Source organism: Cucumis melo, chromosome 4 (assembly GCF_025177605.1).
Source record: "Cucumis melo cultivar AY chromosome 4, USDA_Cmelo_AY_1.0, whole genome shotgun sequence".
Classification (NCBI taxonomy): Eukaryota; Viridiplantae; Streptophyta; class Magnoliopsida; order Cucurbitales; family Cucurbitaceae; genus Cucumis; species Cucumis melo.
The window spans coordinates 29499867-29515267 of record NC_066860.1 but is presented as its reverse complement, the minus strand read 5'-3'; the positions used below and the strand labels follow the sequence as shown (position 1 = coordinate 29515267).

The 15401-nt window shown below is 32.9% G+C and overlaps 3 protein-coding genes across 6 annotated transcripts; all 3 read left to right on the top strand.

Moving 5' to 3' along the window:
* Positions 1-154: 154 nt before the first annotated feature.
* LOC103486958 (uncharacterized) lies at positions 155-3640 on the top strand. The gene is made up of 2 exons (XM_008445127.3): positions 155-369; positions 2738-3640. Exons 1-2 carry the CDS (start codon positions 215-217, stop codon positions 3390-3392), a joined length of 810 nt encoding a protein of 269 aa, XP_008443349.1. The 5' UTR covers positions 155-214; the 3' UTR covers positions 3393-3640.
* Positions 3641-5110: 1470 nt separating this feature from the next.
* Positions 5111-8353, top strand: LOC103486960 (serine carboxypeptidase-like 45). Its single transcript, XM_051083423.1, has 10 exons — positions 5111-5300; positions 5402-5503; positions 5887-5982; positions 6085-6248; positions 6362-6608; positions 6857-6879; positions 7022-7146; positions 7263-7355; positions 7760-7877; positions 8013-8353. Exons 1-10 carry the CDS (start codon positions 5111-5113, stop codon positions 8154-8156), a joined length of 1302 nt encoding a protein of 433 aa, XP_050939380.1. The 3' UTR covers positions 8157-8353.
* Positions 8354-8557: 204 nt separating this feature from the next.
* LOC103486961 (DNA-(apurinic or apyrimidinic site) endonuclease, chloroplastic) lies at positions 8558-14251 on the top strand. 4 transcript variants are annotated; one of them, XM_051083934.1, is made up of 12 exons: positions 8558-8831; positions 9040-9209; positions 9295-9386; positions 9587-9666; positions 9953-10114; positions 10266-10579; positions 11227-11337; positions 12215-12352; positions 12481-12528; positions 13108-13188; positions 13383-13542; positions 13996-14251. In XM_051083934.1, the coding sequence occupies exons 2-12, from the start codon at positions 9096-9098 to the stop codon at positions 14115-14117; spliced, it is 1422 nt and encodes a 473-aa protein (XP_050939891.1). In that variant the 5' UTR covers positions 8558-8831; positions 9040-9095; the 3' UTR covers positions 14118-14251. The 4 variants fall into 4 exon arrangements, with proteins under 4 accessions (XP_050939891.1, XP_008443353.2, XP_050939890.1 ...); XM_008445131.3 differs by having other exon boundaries at positions 9032-9209; positions 9974-10114; XM_051083933.1 differs by having other exon boundaries at positions 9032-9209.
* The last annotated feature ends 1150 nt before the right edge of the window (positions 14252-15401 follow it).

The window sequence follows — 15401 nt, the reverse complement described above, 5'->3', positions numbered from 1 at the left end:
GTATTTTCAACCATTTATTATCAAAGTTATATAATAAAATTCTGAAAATGGGCTTCCTAGTTCAAACAGAGATAATCAAAGCCCATGGATAATGCCCATTAACAATGAGGCCTATCTCGAAAAGCCCATAAAGTTTTGGTCTGGAAGGTCCAATGGGTTTTCTTCTTTCTCAGCTCGCATCTCCTTCATTTTCACTCTCAGGAGCAACCGTAAAATGGGAAGGCCTCAAAGAAAGAGCGGAGGCGGAGCCACCGGCGGTGACGATCAACTTCACGCCGCAGCCAGAAACGGCGACTTGAGTTCCGTCATTTCTATTTTGGCATCTAACCCTTCGGCTGTCAATTCCAGAGATAAGCACTCCCGAACTCCGTATCCTTAATTGTTATTTCATCCCATTGATTGTTATTCCCAGAGAATTTCTTTTTTTATAATTTTGTTCGAATCATCGTCCCTTCGTTCTGCTTTGCTTAAATACATCGGATGCTTTCAGTTATAGGTTTGTTTGACTCAGTTTGAGTTTAATTAAATTGAAGTTGCTTAGGTTAGATTGGTTTAAGTAGTTTCTTAGTGGTTGTTTCTAGGTTGAATCAACCGAACAATCCAAGTAAATTAATTTCTAAAATTTATCTTAATATGAGGTTTATTTTATTATCCACCAAGTACTCGTTTTTAAGTCTCGTATCCTTCAATAATTTTTGGAAATTAATATGGTTTGTTCTGTTTTTTGTTTTTTGTTTTTTTTTTGGATTATAAATTTTAGGGTAAGTTAATCAAAAAAATCTAAGTCAATCTAATGCAGTAATGCTGTATGGTGATTAGTGATTGAATTGTGTCATAACCAGAGTCATTTGATGAGTGAGTTTGAGTATATTCACTGAATCCAAAAGACATATATATATATATATATATATATATATAAGTAGAGTTGCACCATTATATTTTATCCATGAAGGAGGAGAAACCAATATGTAATGTAATCTCTCAATTAAAAATTTTCCTTAAAATGGTTTTTTTAAAGTCTGTCACTGGCTTAATGAGAAGAATCCTATAACTTTTAGTTTTTCTCTTGATGAGTGATTTTCAAGCTTTCATTGTGAGAATTCGGGCGGATTCTTGCCTCACGGCTATTATCAAATCTATGCTTCGTGAATTAATAGGAGAGTAGATAATATCTGAACTGTCAAGAGATGGGTAACAGGGCATACAGAACATTCTGAAAGAAATTTGGTAACTGATTGTCTTTGAATTTTTATGTTGCTCTACAAAACTGTATCTCTTCATTCATTTTTCCCTCTTCTGTTGATAGCCTAGCTCGTCAGTTCATTATATCGCAATAGGGAGGGGATATACTGGTTCTCCTATTATTTCATAGTTTATACTGAAAAAGCATGTTAGGACATAATTTCTAAAGATTAAAAAGCTTGGAATTAGTTACAGATCTTGGAACTAATCCTAAATGATTCAAACACGAACAGCTAGTCGGGACACCTTTTATTGACTAATTGCTAACAGTAAATGAATGAAGGATAAATTTTCCTCAATTTACCTTGCTGCCATTGGATAGTAAGACGTTGTTTTGTAACTTAGAACTAGTTCTTTGGGAAAATTTCATTTCTTACCTTGTATAGCTTAGGGAGTTGACTTTAACATTTCAACTTTTAGTTTCATCAAATTAAACTCTATACTAAAAGAGGTCAACTATTGCCCTCAATGAGTTTTTAACAAGTTTTAGCTTACTAAAGGTGTTCTGTACTATACTACTATTGGGAAAAAAATCCCAATTCTGCCGCAGGAAAATAGAAAATAATGGAGAAATTAAAATAAAACAACAGAACACAAGAACTTATGTGGAAAACTTCAAACCCAAAGAAAAACTAGAGTCTGCTAGGAAAAAAACTTCACTATGTGAAAAATTGTCATAGACACTAAATCTCTCCCCCATCCCAATTACAAGAACACATCTCTCCCCCATCCCAATTACAAGAACACATCTCTCCCCCATCCCAATTACAAGAACACTCACTCAAAACTCTTGTATCATTCATACCATTTTCTCCACTTTCAAACTATAGAGTACAGAAAGGGAGTTGAACTACAGTTAGCACACACAGCCATGCTTAAGGTAGAAACCAAAGTCATAGGCTGACTTTTTTATAACGTTTGGAGTTCATCACATTCTTGAGCCTTTGCAATGTGGGACAACATACTCTTCTAATATTTTACCCAAAAATCTACATGTACTTTATTTTTGTGGGCACTAGGTATACCAATCCTATTTGGATGCTTTTCAGCCAGGTTTGCATTCCATTGTAGATTTTGGGAGCTTTTTTACCTTCTTGATTTTGTGGCTTGGTTCTGGCATTTTCATGGTTGAGTTTGAGCATTTTTGTACTTTGAAATTGAGTGATTTGGAGGTTTCAATTTTATGGGTGTGTGGTATGGTTGATTCCTGAGAAATTTTCAAATATTGTTTTAAGAAAGTACTTCACTTACTCAAGTTGAAGGTTTGACCGGATGAAATTGAAAGTAATGTTAAAATTGTAAGGAGTAAAAATGTATATTCTCAATTTATCTTATGCTTTAAACTTTATCATAATGCATGATGTTTGACAGGTTGTTAAGTTTCTCTTATCTTTTCAATGTCATGATTTCTGCTGGCTCGACTGAGCTAGCTCTTACTTCTAGCATCCCCCCCATCGACTGTGTTTCCTTCACTTTAGCGAACTTTGAATTATAGACTGCATTTGGCAGCATGGTCTGGACAAGCAGAGGTTATAAATTATCTATGCAAGAACAAGGCCGATGTTGGTGCTGCTGCCATGGATGATATGGCTGCTATACATTTTGCATCTCAGAAAGGACATTTAGAAGTAGTTCGTACTTTGATCTCATGTGGCGGATCAGTAAAAGCTTCTACTAGAAAGGGTATGACCCCACTGCACTATGCTGTGCAAGGTTCGTATTTGGAGCTTGTTAAGTACTTAGCAAAGAAAGGTGCAAATTTGAGTGCTAGAACAAAGGCGGGACAAACCCCTCTTGATTTGGCTAGTAATGAAGAAATCCGCTTGTTCTTGGAAGAATACGAAAAATCATCTAAGAAAGAAGAGCTAAAAGATAAAGGGAAAGTCGGGAAAACTCATTCACAGCCAACAGTATCAGGAGAAGATGACGCACCCTCTGCAAAGGCGAATGAGACCGAAAATGAAGAAGATCCAGGTGTTGAGCAGTCAAAGAAGCAAAGTGACGAAGAAGACCAAGGGGACGAGCAATTGAAGAGGAAGAGTGATGGGACTATTGGTGAGGAAGCCCTGTCAAAACCGAAGAAGGCAAAAGTCTCCCTTGGCCATCTTCTAACATCGGATGACACACAGGAGGACGATGAAAACTCATAAAAATGGCGTGGAGTGTTGTATGTAACCAGCATCATTGTAATGACATTTAACACACCTTAATCCTCACAGTCCCTTCTCCATATGTTTACTATCAACTCCATGATTTTAGCCATGTGTCTAATCTTCACATCAAAGGTTTCATAGAATGTTATCTCTCACTAACATTACTTCTTTTGTTAAATTTAGTCCATTAGATTGTTATTGAAGGTTTAAATTTGAGCAATAAATGGTTAACGTACAATTTCATATTTGTAGACGTCAATTTCTTCTTAGTGACATTGAGTCCTGAAATGCAATGGAAATAAGATAACAATTTTGATTGAGTTAGAAGATCAAGTGATATAAACACTATTTGTTTCCCTCAACCTTTTAAAAGAAAATTTAATGCAAAAGATGTTGGACACATATCCTAATGTTTTTAAAATTAAGTTAAAAGAACTTATTATATTAAATTTGGATAGTGATTTTAAATGTGACAAAAGGAATATTAGCTATTTTTAAAATTACTTCCAAATATGTATTTAGACAATTTTAAACAAACAACTACATGTCAATTATCATCTTAATCAAATAACGTTTAGAATAAAATTAAGCATTGTAATGAAATTAATAGATGGGATAAACAAAATAGCAAAAATGCCGGCCAAGGGCTGCAATGATCATATAGAAGAAAGGCCAAGAAGAAACAAGAAAGGTTGAACCATCGACAAAAACGAACTATTTTGCACATAAGGAGATTAACGCCGGCCATCTTTTTTCATTCTATGAAAAGGACAAACCAAACAGCATCAAAATACATGTTATATTGCTTGTGCTCTAATCCAAAACTTACATACAATAATAATCAACTATTCCAACAACAAACATAAAACACATCAACCTTTTTTTTATAGAAAAAAGAAGCATACAACTAGCTAGTTGGTACAATGGTCACGTGGGGTTGAAACAACTTATCGAACGTTGTTTGGTGCGGAGAGTTGAGTTAAGTGGATGGTTCTTATAGAAGAGAAGTAAACAAAGAGTTGATGCAGATAACAATGTGAGAAATGAGTGGGTTCATCACCCTCTTTAATTATTATCGGTGAATCAACGCAACTTAAAAGAGGTGAACACCCTTAAGTATTAAACATAAAGGGTATTCGTGTCTTATATAATTATGTTTAATGATTTGTAAAATGAATTTGTTTTAAAGACAAGAAGAACTTTCATTATTACAAACTCGAACTCTTATTTGTTGCAGTAATTAAAGTAAATTTTTAGTTCAAACATATAGGTTGGAGTATTCAAGTAAATTTTTAGCTCAAACATATAGGTTGGAGTATTCAAATTGTCTTAACTAGTTGAATTATGTTTATATTGACAACTAACGTTAACGCATATAGAATTTTATAAACTTTAAAAGTTTAAGATTGTAACATTTGTTGGGTAAGTCAAATACCACCATCGATACCTAAATCCAAATTCAATGTTATTGATGATGCCATCCAACAAAATGTTTAAGGGAAAAAGCCAACTTAAAGGCAACAACAATTGAAGCAAAGTTAGAAAGTATATATATCATATAAATAGATGAGCATTATTTTAGTTTATGATAAGCCATAGAAATTAAAGAGTTCTGACATCTATCTAACACAATAATAATGCATAACTGTTACTGTAAGCAATGGAGAAAAGAGGGCATTTTTGGGTTACTTATGTTATTATTGATGCAAAAGATTATGTTTAGATTTGGAGAGTGTTTTGAAGGTGATTTGATAAAGAGCTTGCCAGGACAACCAATTGTTAATTTTAAACAATATGGAGGTTATATTACCATTGATGAACTACAAAGTAGGTCTCTTTTTTACTACTTTGTTGAGGCCCAATCTGACCCCTCTTCAAAGCCTCTTGTTCTTTGGTTAAATGGAGGTGAATTTTTCTTATAATTCCTTTTCATTTTTGTTCTTTTTTCAATTGTTATGGAAATGTTTGGGGTTTAATATATATGTTTTGTTTTAATGTTTTATTAGGTCCTGGTTGTTCATCACTTGGAGCAGGAGCTTTTGTTGAGAATGGTCCTTTTAGACCAAAAGGAAATGTTTTGATTCTCAATGAATTTAGTTGGAACAATGGTTTGTATTATGTGTATATGTTTTTAAATAATAGTACTTTGATTACGTGTGCTTTCCGATTTGGTTGGTTTTGGTTTTTATCCTTCGATTAAAATGTTTATTTTGATTATTGTACTTTCAATTTCCAATCATTGCAGTTCTTAAACTTTAGAAAAATCAAAATTTTGGTCTTTATAAAATGGAAAATGAAAAAAACAAAATGAACAATTTTTAAAAAGTATAAGAATAGAAATGAACTATAGAAATTATAATAAACATATTAAAAATATAAAAACAAAAAATGAACCAAAGTCGTATGTAAAAATAGAATAGCTTTTAAATCCGAAATGTTTGAAATTCTTAACTTCAATAACTTATCAATATTTGTGGATTTGGTTTGACAGTGGCGAATGTACTGTATCTTGAATCTCCGGCCGGAGTTGGTTTCTCATTTTCCAAGAATACCACATTCTACGACACGGTTAATGACAAAATCACCGGTGAGTTTTCTGATTATAAATGTTCCAACATAATGTTTATTAATATAAAGAAGATTTGGATTTGTAAATTGTTGTTTTGGGTACGATATTTATTTGATACAGCACAAGACAATATTGTTTTCTTGGAACGATGGTTGGAAAAATTTCCAGAATATAAAAACAAAGAATTCTACATAACTGGAGAAAGCTATGCTGGTCATTATGTTCCACAACTTGCAAGACTTATTGTTCAATCCAAACTTAACATTAAACTCAAAGCAATTGCTGTAAGTCATATAGTGAACGTGACCAAATTATTATCATTCTTTTAGAATTGTCGCAAAATTAAAGTTTAGATATCGATAATGATTTTAAAATTATTTGTTTCTTTTCTCCTCAGATTGGGAACCCATTATTGGAATTCAACACAGATTTCAATTCAAGAGGAAAATATTTGTGGTCGCATGGAGTAATATCTGAGTCCACATTTGAGCTTCTGAATTCTGTTTGTAGCATTTCTCAAATGATAAGAGAATCTATCAATGGGGAGATTTCAGATGCATGTTTTAGTATCAATGATTTGGTTTCTCAAGAGATGTCTCCTTTTATAAATGGATATGCCATCAATCTTGATGTTTGTTCGAGTGGTGATCCAACACAAACAGCTCTTTCATCTCTCCATTCTCTCACTTTCACCAAACGATTAGGAGATGATCAATCCAATCCAAAACCTACTTCCTCCACCCCTCTCCCACAATTCTCGGTTCGTAATTTCTTTACTTTTACTTTGTTCATCTCTAATCTTTCAAAACTTTTCATTTCACGACACACCTACGTCTCTCACCATTTTTGTATATGTTTTAAGCTTGGCGTAGTTGATAATGAGAGGACATAGTGTTGTCCTTTGATCGTCGTTTGGTCCTTTTTTGTGCAATTTTTAACCATCTTGTATAAAATATGCTCATTTCTTTGGATTATACACTCATATGTACATATGTATGAATACTATCAATCAATCCCAAAGATTGATGAGAAGTTAAATATAGAGTTGTGATGACAGGGAGATGCAGGAAAAGTAGATGTTTGTATAGTGAATGAGATAGAAGCATATCTAAATAGAGTGGATGTTCAACAAGCTCTTCATGCTCAATTGGTTGGAGTTTCTTCTTGGTCCCTTTGCAGCGAGTAGTTACCTTCTTTACCTTTTTTCTTTTTCCATTTTAATCAAACTACCTTTTTTTTTTCTTCTTAATTTTACATTTCATGATATATCTTAAAATTATTGATTTTGTTTATGGCAGTATTTTGGATTACGATAGGACCAATTTATTTATACCAACCATTAATATCGTGGGTTCACTTGTGCATTCTGGAATAAGAGTTTTGGTCTACAGGTGATTGTTTCAATTAATTTAGATTAATTATGTTTTTTTTTTATTTGGTTTAAATTTATTATTTATTTTGATTTATTATATTTATAAATATTTCATACAAGTCAATCTAAGCATAATTAACTCCATGGTTGAACTAATCGAGACGAAAAATAAGAGAAATTATAAGAGAAAAAAAATTAAATTTGGAGTTGCCAATAGAAATAAGAAAAATTATTTTAAATCATAAAACTTCTAAAAATATTTAGAAATATAATAAAATATTGCAAGATAGATAAAAACAGGTTACTACTTGTGTTTGTCATAATACATATAAATACAAATAGTTGTCTATTACAATTCATCGTAAACAATTTAGTTCATTTTAGTATATTTGAAAATGATGAATTGTTGACAAAATTTGGCAGTGGAGATCAAGATTCAGTAATTCCATTACTTGGAACTCGAACTTTGGTTAATAAATTAGCAAAAGCTTTGAGATTGAACACCACACTCCCTTACTCAGCTTGGTTTCATAATCATCAGGTAATTAAATTTAGTTTCTCACCTGATGGACCGCAATATTTTGCTACATTACTTATAAATATGTTAAACAATTTTGTGTTTTAAGAAAATAGAACTATCTTTTTTCTTAATAGTACTTATGGTGTGTGGTGTTAGGTTGGAGGATGGGTAGAAACATTTGGAGAGAAGAACAATCTGTCATTTGCAACCATTAGAGGAGCTGCTCATCAAGCTCCATATACTTCACCAGCAACCTCTTTAGCACTTTTTACTGCTTTCCTACAAGCTAAAAACCCTTGAATAATCAATACACACATTACTGTTATTATTACTACTAATCTTTAATTTTGTGTGTGTGTGCTTTCATTTTTCAATAACTAAGCATATAACTAATATGCTTCAACTTTCCCCACCTACCGTTATGGATATTTTTATTTAATTTACCTATTTGTAACTCATATATCAACAATATATATACATAGTGGATTTTTCTTTCCCTTTTCTACCATATATCGCAATATATATATATATATACACACACACACACACAGTATATTAGAATTACTTAATCAACTGATAAATTGAATTATTTTCACCACATTAATGTTTTGGACACATACGGATGCGTGTGGCCACACAAATGAGTGTTACGAATTCATGTGCGGCAATTGAATAGTTTTAACCAAATAAAAACTACGAGAGAAACGTCTTTACTCTGACCGACTCAAGCACCCCTAAAGCTAAACCCATTTCTCCGGAATGTGTGGGGTTTATGCGGAGCGCAACGGTCTTAGTCTGTCTTCTCTTCTTCTTCTTCACCGTTTCATTGCTCTGTTTCTCTATATCTTACTTCTCTTTTCTCAAATTCTCAACCTCAACCCATTTCTCCCTCTGAATGTTATTTTTCATCTCAAATTTGCCCATGAAGTCAGTTTTGCTATTGTGGTTTAGGCCTTTCCTTCATCCCTTCTTCAGGTTTTTTTTTTTTTAATATATTTATTTTTGTTTTTTTGCATCTATCTTTGTTCATAAGTTAAGGGATAGTTAATCAAACCTCTTCCATTTAGATTGGAATGGATTTTTAAGAAACCCCACCACTTTTGGATGAACGTTTTGTCTCATCTCTTATTTCAATGGATTCATTGTTCAGCTGAACTGACTCAGGCTTTCCTTAGCCTTGCAGTGAATGAGAGTAGGCTGAGAGTTGCAACATTGATACGACCTTTGCAAAAGAATGCAATGTCGTCGAGGTTGAATCGTTCCTCTGTACCTTTATTCACACAGAATTCAGAGCCTAGAGGGGCGGGAAGAGGTGTAAGTGTGCGAAGGAATTCCAATGAGGCTGTTGTCGAGGTTGTGAGATGGTTCTTGTTTGAGTATATTTCACTTACCTATTATGCGGCTCTTGGTTATTCTGATTCAGGGATTTTACATATAGGAACATGATTGTAAAGTGGACATTCAAAGTTTTAGGGATGACCCGTCGAAAATTGAAGCTATGACAGTCCAAAAATTGAGAATGACATTAAGGTACTGGGAGCTTTATCTTTGAAATGACATGTTTTGATGCGCCCCGTTGAAACTTCTTCATTTTGAATATTGGCTTGGAGTTTGTGTGCTGCAGCTGCTATTTCAAAGCACAAGCGCATCCAGTTCTGGATTTAGTTTGTAACCGTCTAATAAAATTGTAGCTAACTTTCTTATTTATCATTTATGTTCACATTTTTCAGAAGCGTGGGTCTTCTAGCCAAAGGGCTTAAGCGTGACCTTGTAGCTGCACTGCAAAGCTTTGTGGAGAATGGAACAGTTGGTATGCATTATTTGTCTTTGAAGGTTGCATTTTCGTACTTCCAAATTTTAAGTGCACTACTACTTGATGTGACTAGTGTTCGACACCATTGAAGATTTGAGAAATATCCCCACTTTAAGTGCTGACAATGATAAATATAGTTAATTTTGAAGTTGAATTTCATATGAAAGTAATATCAGTTTATAGTCTTTGTTTTACTTCTCAAGCTATAGATCAAGTGATTAACAATCCTCGATTTCATTGAACTGTAGAATTAGTGAGGAGACTGAGCATATATCTGATGTAGGTGGTTTTATTGATGCAGTAGAAAATCAGAGCACACAACAGACAGAGAGAAATTCTAGTGTATCAGCTTCTTATGGTGACACTGTGAAAGCTGAAACAAAAATCTTAACACCAAAGAAGAGGCAGTCAGCTGAATCTGACAGGGTTTCAAGTGGTGCAATAGGTAATGCTATCTATCCTTTGAACTCCTCTTTCTTATCTTTAGCATTATTTTTCCCCTTATAAACCACAATACATACACTTGAGTACTTTGTTTGTTTACTGGTACGGTACACTGACAAAAAGAACTTCTTGCGTAAATGATTTCATTGTAGGCAGTAACCCATCTAGCAGAAAGATAAATGGATCCTCAGAAGTTGTTTCCAGCATTGTAAAGCAAGAGGATGGAGTAGAGGGGATGCAAAATGAACCATGGGCTGTTCTTGCTCATAAGAAGCCTAAAAAAGGTTGGATCCCGTATAACCCAAGAATCATGAGGCCTAAACCTCTTTCCAAGGATACAAAATCTGTGAAAATTTTATCTTGGAATGTCAATGGGTTAAGAGCCTTACTTAAGGGGTCTTCAGCAGTGGAACTTGCTGAAAGGGAAGATTTTGACATATTGTGCTTACAGGAGACCAAATTGCAGGCAAGTAGATTAATTCCTATTTCACTTCAACATTTAGTAAATTCTATTATATACAATGGCAAAGTTTCAAATTTTTTGTTTTTAGATTGAATCATTTGTCCACATAAAAGGATTTGCCTTTATCATTGAATTGTAATGAACTCAGGGTTTTGCAACAAGGGGGAAATCAGGTAATGTTCATTGTTTATCTTTTTTTTGGGGAGATCGTAATGAACTCTGGGTTTTGTGCAAGGGGAGAGGGGTGGTGATGTCTTTGGATGATATTTGGGAGGGATGAAATTTAATGCTTCTTTATGGAATTTAGTTTGCTGAATTTTTTGTAATTATCAGCTTAGTGTTATTCTTTTGGATTGGAGTCCATTCTTGTATATAGTTAGTAGGGGCTTGTTTTTTGTAGGCCCATTTATTTTCTTTCATTTTTTCAATGACAGATAGGTTTCTTACCATAGAAAAAGGAAAAGAGAAAAAAAAAAAAAAGTTACTTCTGGTTTGGAGGACTTTGCTTTTGGAGAGCAAGGGTGAAAATTTGAAGTATTCAATTGTTTATGCTAGCAATAATCATCACTCATCAGTATCCACATGCCATATCATTAAAAAAAAATTCCTTATAAAGTAGATTTGAGTTATAATGTCAATTTCGCCTACAGGAAAAGGACATACTAACTATTACAAAATCTCTCATGGATGGATATCATTATACCTACTGGACATGCAGCGTTTCTAAACTTGGTTATTCTGGAACTGCAATCATATCCCGGGTATGATTTTCCTTTTCTCATATATAAACAACAATTTCTGGACAAGAAAGAGCAAATAAACTTGTTATCTTGATCATCTAAAATGCATATATAATGAATCACGATCAAGTCCTGGATCCTATTTGTGGTGACCAATTTACAGTATTGATATTCAACTTACAATTTGATTCTGAAAGTTAGTGAGACAAAACCTTAGAAGTGAAGACCATATTCTTGGAAGATTTGGCAGTATTGACTATTGAGAGAGGAAGAAGGGGTTCAATTGGATGAAATTTTAAGTGTAGGGTAAAATTTGATACACCTTAGTACCTTACCAAGTTCAGAATTAAAATTGATCTTTTCCCATTATTTTTTTGTCATTCTTTTGCATATGTTTTACCTTGATATGCTTTCTGAAACTTGGAGATGAAGTCTATATATTGTCAAATTAGACAAAATGATCACCTACTGGATGAATTGTTATAAATTTTGATTTGACTAGTGTGGTTGGTCTGATGAGATAGGCGAATTGTAATGTTTGCTTTTGAAGCAGTTCATGATAGCTATCTCTTTAAGCTACTCAAAAACTTATGATTTTCTTGATTCTATAGGTTGTAGAGCCAGACAATAGTCTTGTAGAGTTAGGTGATAGTTTTGTGGGTTATTAGTTAAGGTTTGAGTAAGTTGTTTCAGCTGATATGTGAACAAATAATATATTTTTTGTTCCTTTTCTTTTGATGCAGCTATTTGCTTCATCATTATATCTTAAATCTTACAAGTTTTCTGTTTTAGTGCCAAAAGATACTACCACCTGCAGACGCTTTTAGCTACTGCCATTTTTTTCAAAAATGTTTTCTTGACGGTTGCTTATAATCTGGCGAATAAACTCCTGTTACAGATAAAACCAATTTCAGTTAGATATGGTTTAGGCATATCAGAACATGATGGTGAAGGGCGGGTTGTGATGGTGGAGTTTGATTCTTTCTTTTTATTGAATGTTTATGTTCCTAATTCTGGAGACGGATTGAAGAGACTGGTATGACTTCCCAACTGTGGTTCTTTATTATAGTTTGGTTTATTGCATAGTAACATGAGTTCATGATATCATGGTTATAGAATCTAATTTGAAGCTTCTTGTTGCATTCCTATCTCTGTTTTCACAAGTCATACAGGATTACCGAGTGGGATCCATCTCTCAGTAACTATATGAAGGTATGCCTTTTTATCTTTTCAGATTACTTCTTTATCATTTCCAATTTTGCATAGTTAGGGGGAGTTTGACCACGATTTTTGAATGGTGAAATTTGAAAAAGAACTTTTAGCTCTTCAAAAATTTCAGTGTTTGGATAGATAACTATGAGTGATCTTGAAAACTATAAAAATGCTAAAAATGCTTATGGGAGAGACACTTAACTGGTGTTTCCTGTAAAAAGTGATTTTTAAACAACACTGGATGTTCCCAAACTCTTTGTGTGATTGTGGGAGTGGTCAATGGGTGGTTTCAAAATAAGTACTTTTAGCAAACACATTTTAATCATAGGCACTTTATTATAATTATTGAATAACAAACCAGTTTGATGTCTGGCCCTAGTCAAACACTTGGTGACATGTGCATTTTTACAGAGCACTTTAAGGTGATTTTGATTTTTGCCAAACATGCCTTTTGTATTGTTCTCAAATATAGCGATTTGATTGGGGGTCTAAAACATTGTTTAGTGCCAAAAAGCAAAGCAATCAATTGTTTGCTTTTTCAGTGTATGTATTAACATTTATTGTTAACAACTTGTATAGGAGTTGGAAAAGTTGAAGCCCGTGATTTTGACTGGTGATCTAAATTGTGCTCATCAAGAGATAGACATCTATAATCCTGCGGTAAGTCATCAGGTTTAGCTCTCTGACTTTCTCTCCGCTATCATATCTGAATCCTATAAAACGTAACTAAAATGCAAAATTTGTATAGGCAACATGGCTTCGTGCAAGCTCATTTAAAGCATGTGTTGCTTCTTGTACCATTGTCTTTTGTTACCTTTCTTTATTTGTTGAACTTGTGTGCTTGGCTTGAACAGGGAAACCGAAAAAGTGCTGGTTTCACCATCGAAGAAAGGCAATCATTTGAGACCAACTTTCTGGAAAAGGGGTTTGTTGATACTTTTAGACAAAAGCATCCTGATGTTGTTGGCTATACATATTGGGGTTATCGTCATGGTGGACGCAAAACAAACAAAGGTAACCAAAACTGCTTCTGTTTTTAATTCTCATCTGTCTTTTTCTTCTCATTTGCGCTACTCTGTTAAAACTCAGCCAGCCCATCTGAAACAAGTGTGATCATCCTATAGGATTCCTCAACTATGAGTAAATTTAGAGAACTTTCCAGTCTAGCACACTTAACTGAACCATTTTTTCTTGACATTTTTGCAACCAGTAGTTTTCCTTTTCTATTATCAACTTTGAGCTCATTTCTTTGTGGGGCATTTTGTTTATACGGTCATCAGTGTGATAGTAAAACCAAAGTTGGTATAACTTGAGCTCTCTTCATAATTAGTCTTGGGATGTTTTTCTAATCCATTGGGGGTAGATTTCTCAATTTCATAATCTCGTTTTATCAACGAAATGAATCTGTTATGCATGTACATATATATAAGAAAAAGAGAGTAAAGTGAAAGGTTTTTTGTGAAACAGGATGGCGGCTGGACTATTTTCTTGTATCAGATAGGATGGCAGAGAAGGTACACGACTCTTACATACTCCCTGATGTGGGAGGTAGTGATCACTGTCCCATTGGCCTTGTTCTCAAGCTTTAGCCTTGCTTCTCCAAAAAAAAAAAAAAAAAAAAAAAAGAAAAGTAAAGAAAGAAGAAAGGAAAAGAAAAGGAAAACCCTTCCACTTTATGAACTAGCGCTCACTTTGGCAGTCAATATATAGACCTTTTTGTTTCTCCCTCTTTCTCTCTCTGTTTTTTTCTTTTTCTCCATCGATAACTCTTTCTAACTTTGAAATCGTTATCAACTGTTATAAGACTTTAAATTTGAGATATAGATTCACACGTGCATCCATTGCAACTTTAGTATTCCACGAAAATATGTGTAATTCGAAAATTTTAATGTACCACCGACATCTTGAAATGTTTTGAAAATTGAATAGGTTTTTGAGTGCAAAGAGAAGATAGAGAACACAAATAAAGAAGAAAAAAAAAATTAAGGAACTCCGAATATTGGTGAAAAAAGGATGAATAAAATGCTCATTATAGGTAGTAGAATGAGTTATAAAATCTTTTGAATTCTATTACTTTTACATTCTAACGTTTTATTTTATAATATATGTTTATTATTGATAATCAATTATTAATTAAATAATTAGTTAACTATATTTAATCAAATTGTACGTGGTTGATAAAAGAATATATGTGGTTAGATTTTTCTAAAACTACCCTTACAAATATTTAATCTAAACCACTATTATTTATAAAATTGAACAATACTTAACGCACTCCCATCTTTGCAAGTAACAATAGAAAGGTTATAATGAAATAAGAGTGATATAGATTTTGGTTGGATTTTATGTGAAATTGCATCATGTAAGGATGATTTTCAATTTTTAAATGGGTAACTAAAAGGGGCAAATATATATATATATATATATATATATATATATATATATATATATATATATATATATATATATATATATATATATATATATATCTCCTTTGACTCCTTTTAAATAGTATAGATCTACAGATGATTTACTTTCTAAAATGAAAGAATTGAATGTTTGGTTAAGTAATAGAAATGAAATTAAATTTTTTAAAGACTACAATAATTATTCTACTTTTTAGTTTTTTTTGGGAAATTTATCATATTTCCTTTTCAATGCCATACAACGTGTAACATTAAATTTTTAGTTAAATTCTAGAAATCAATACTAACTTTTTCAAGATTATTTATTTTAGTTTTTTTTTCTAAAGCTACAACGATAACAAAGCAAGAAATTTAGAGTTGGAAATCCTACTTTTATATCATTTATATTTGTTTTTTAGCTTTTATCCATGCTTTTCAAAACGAAGTTAAAATTTAAAAATTCATATA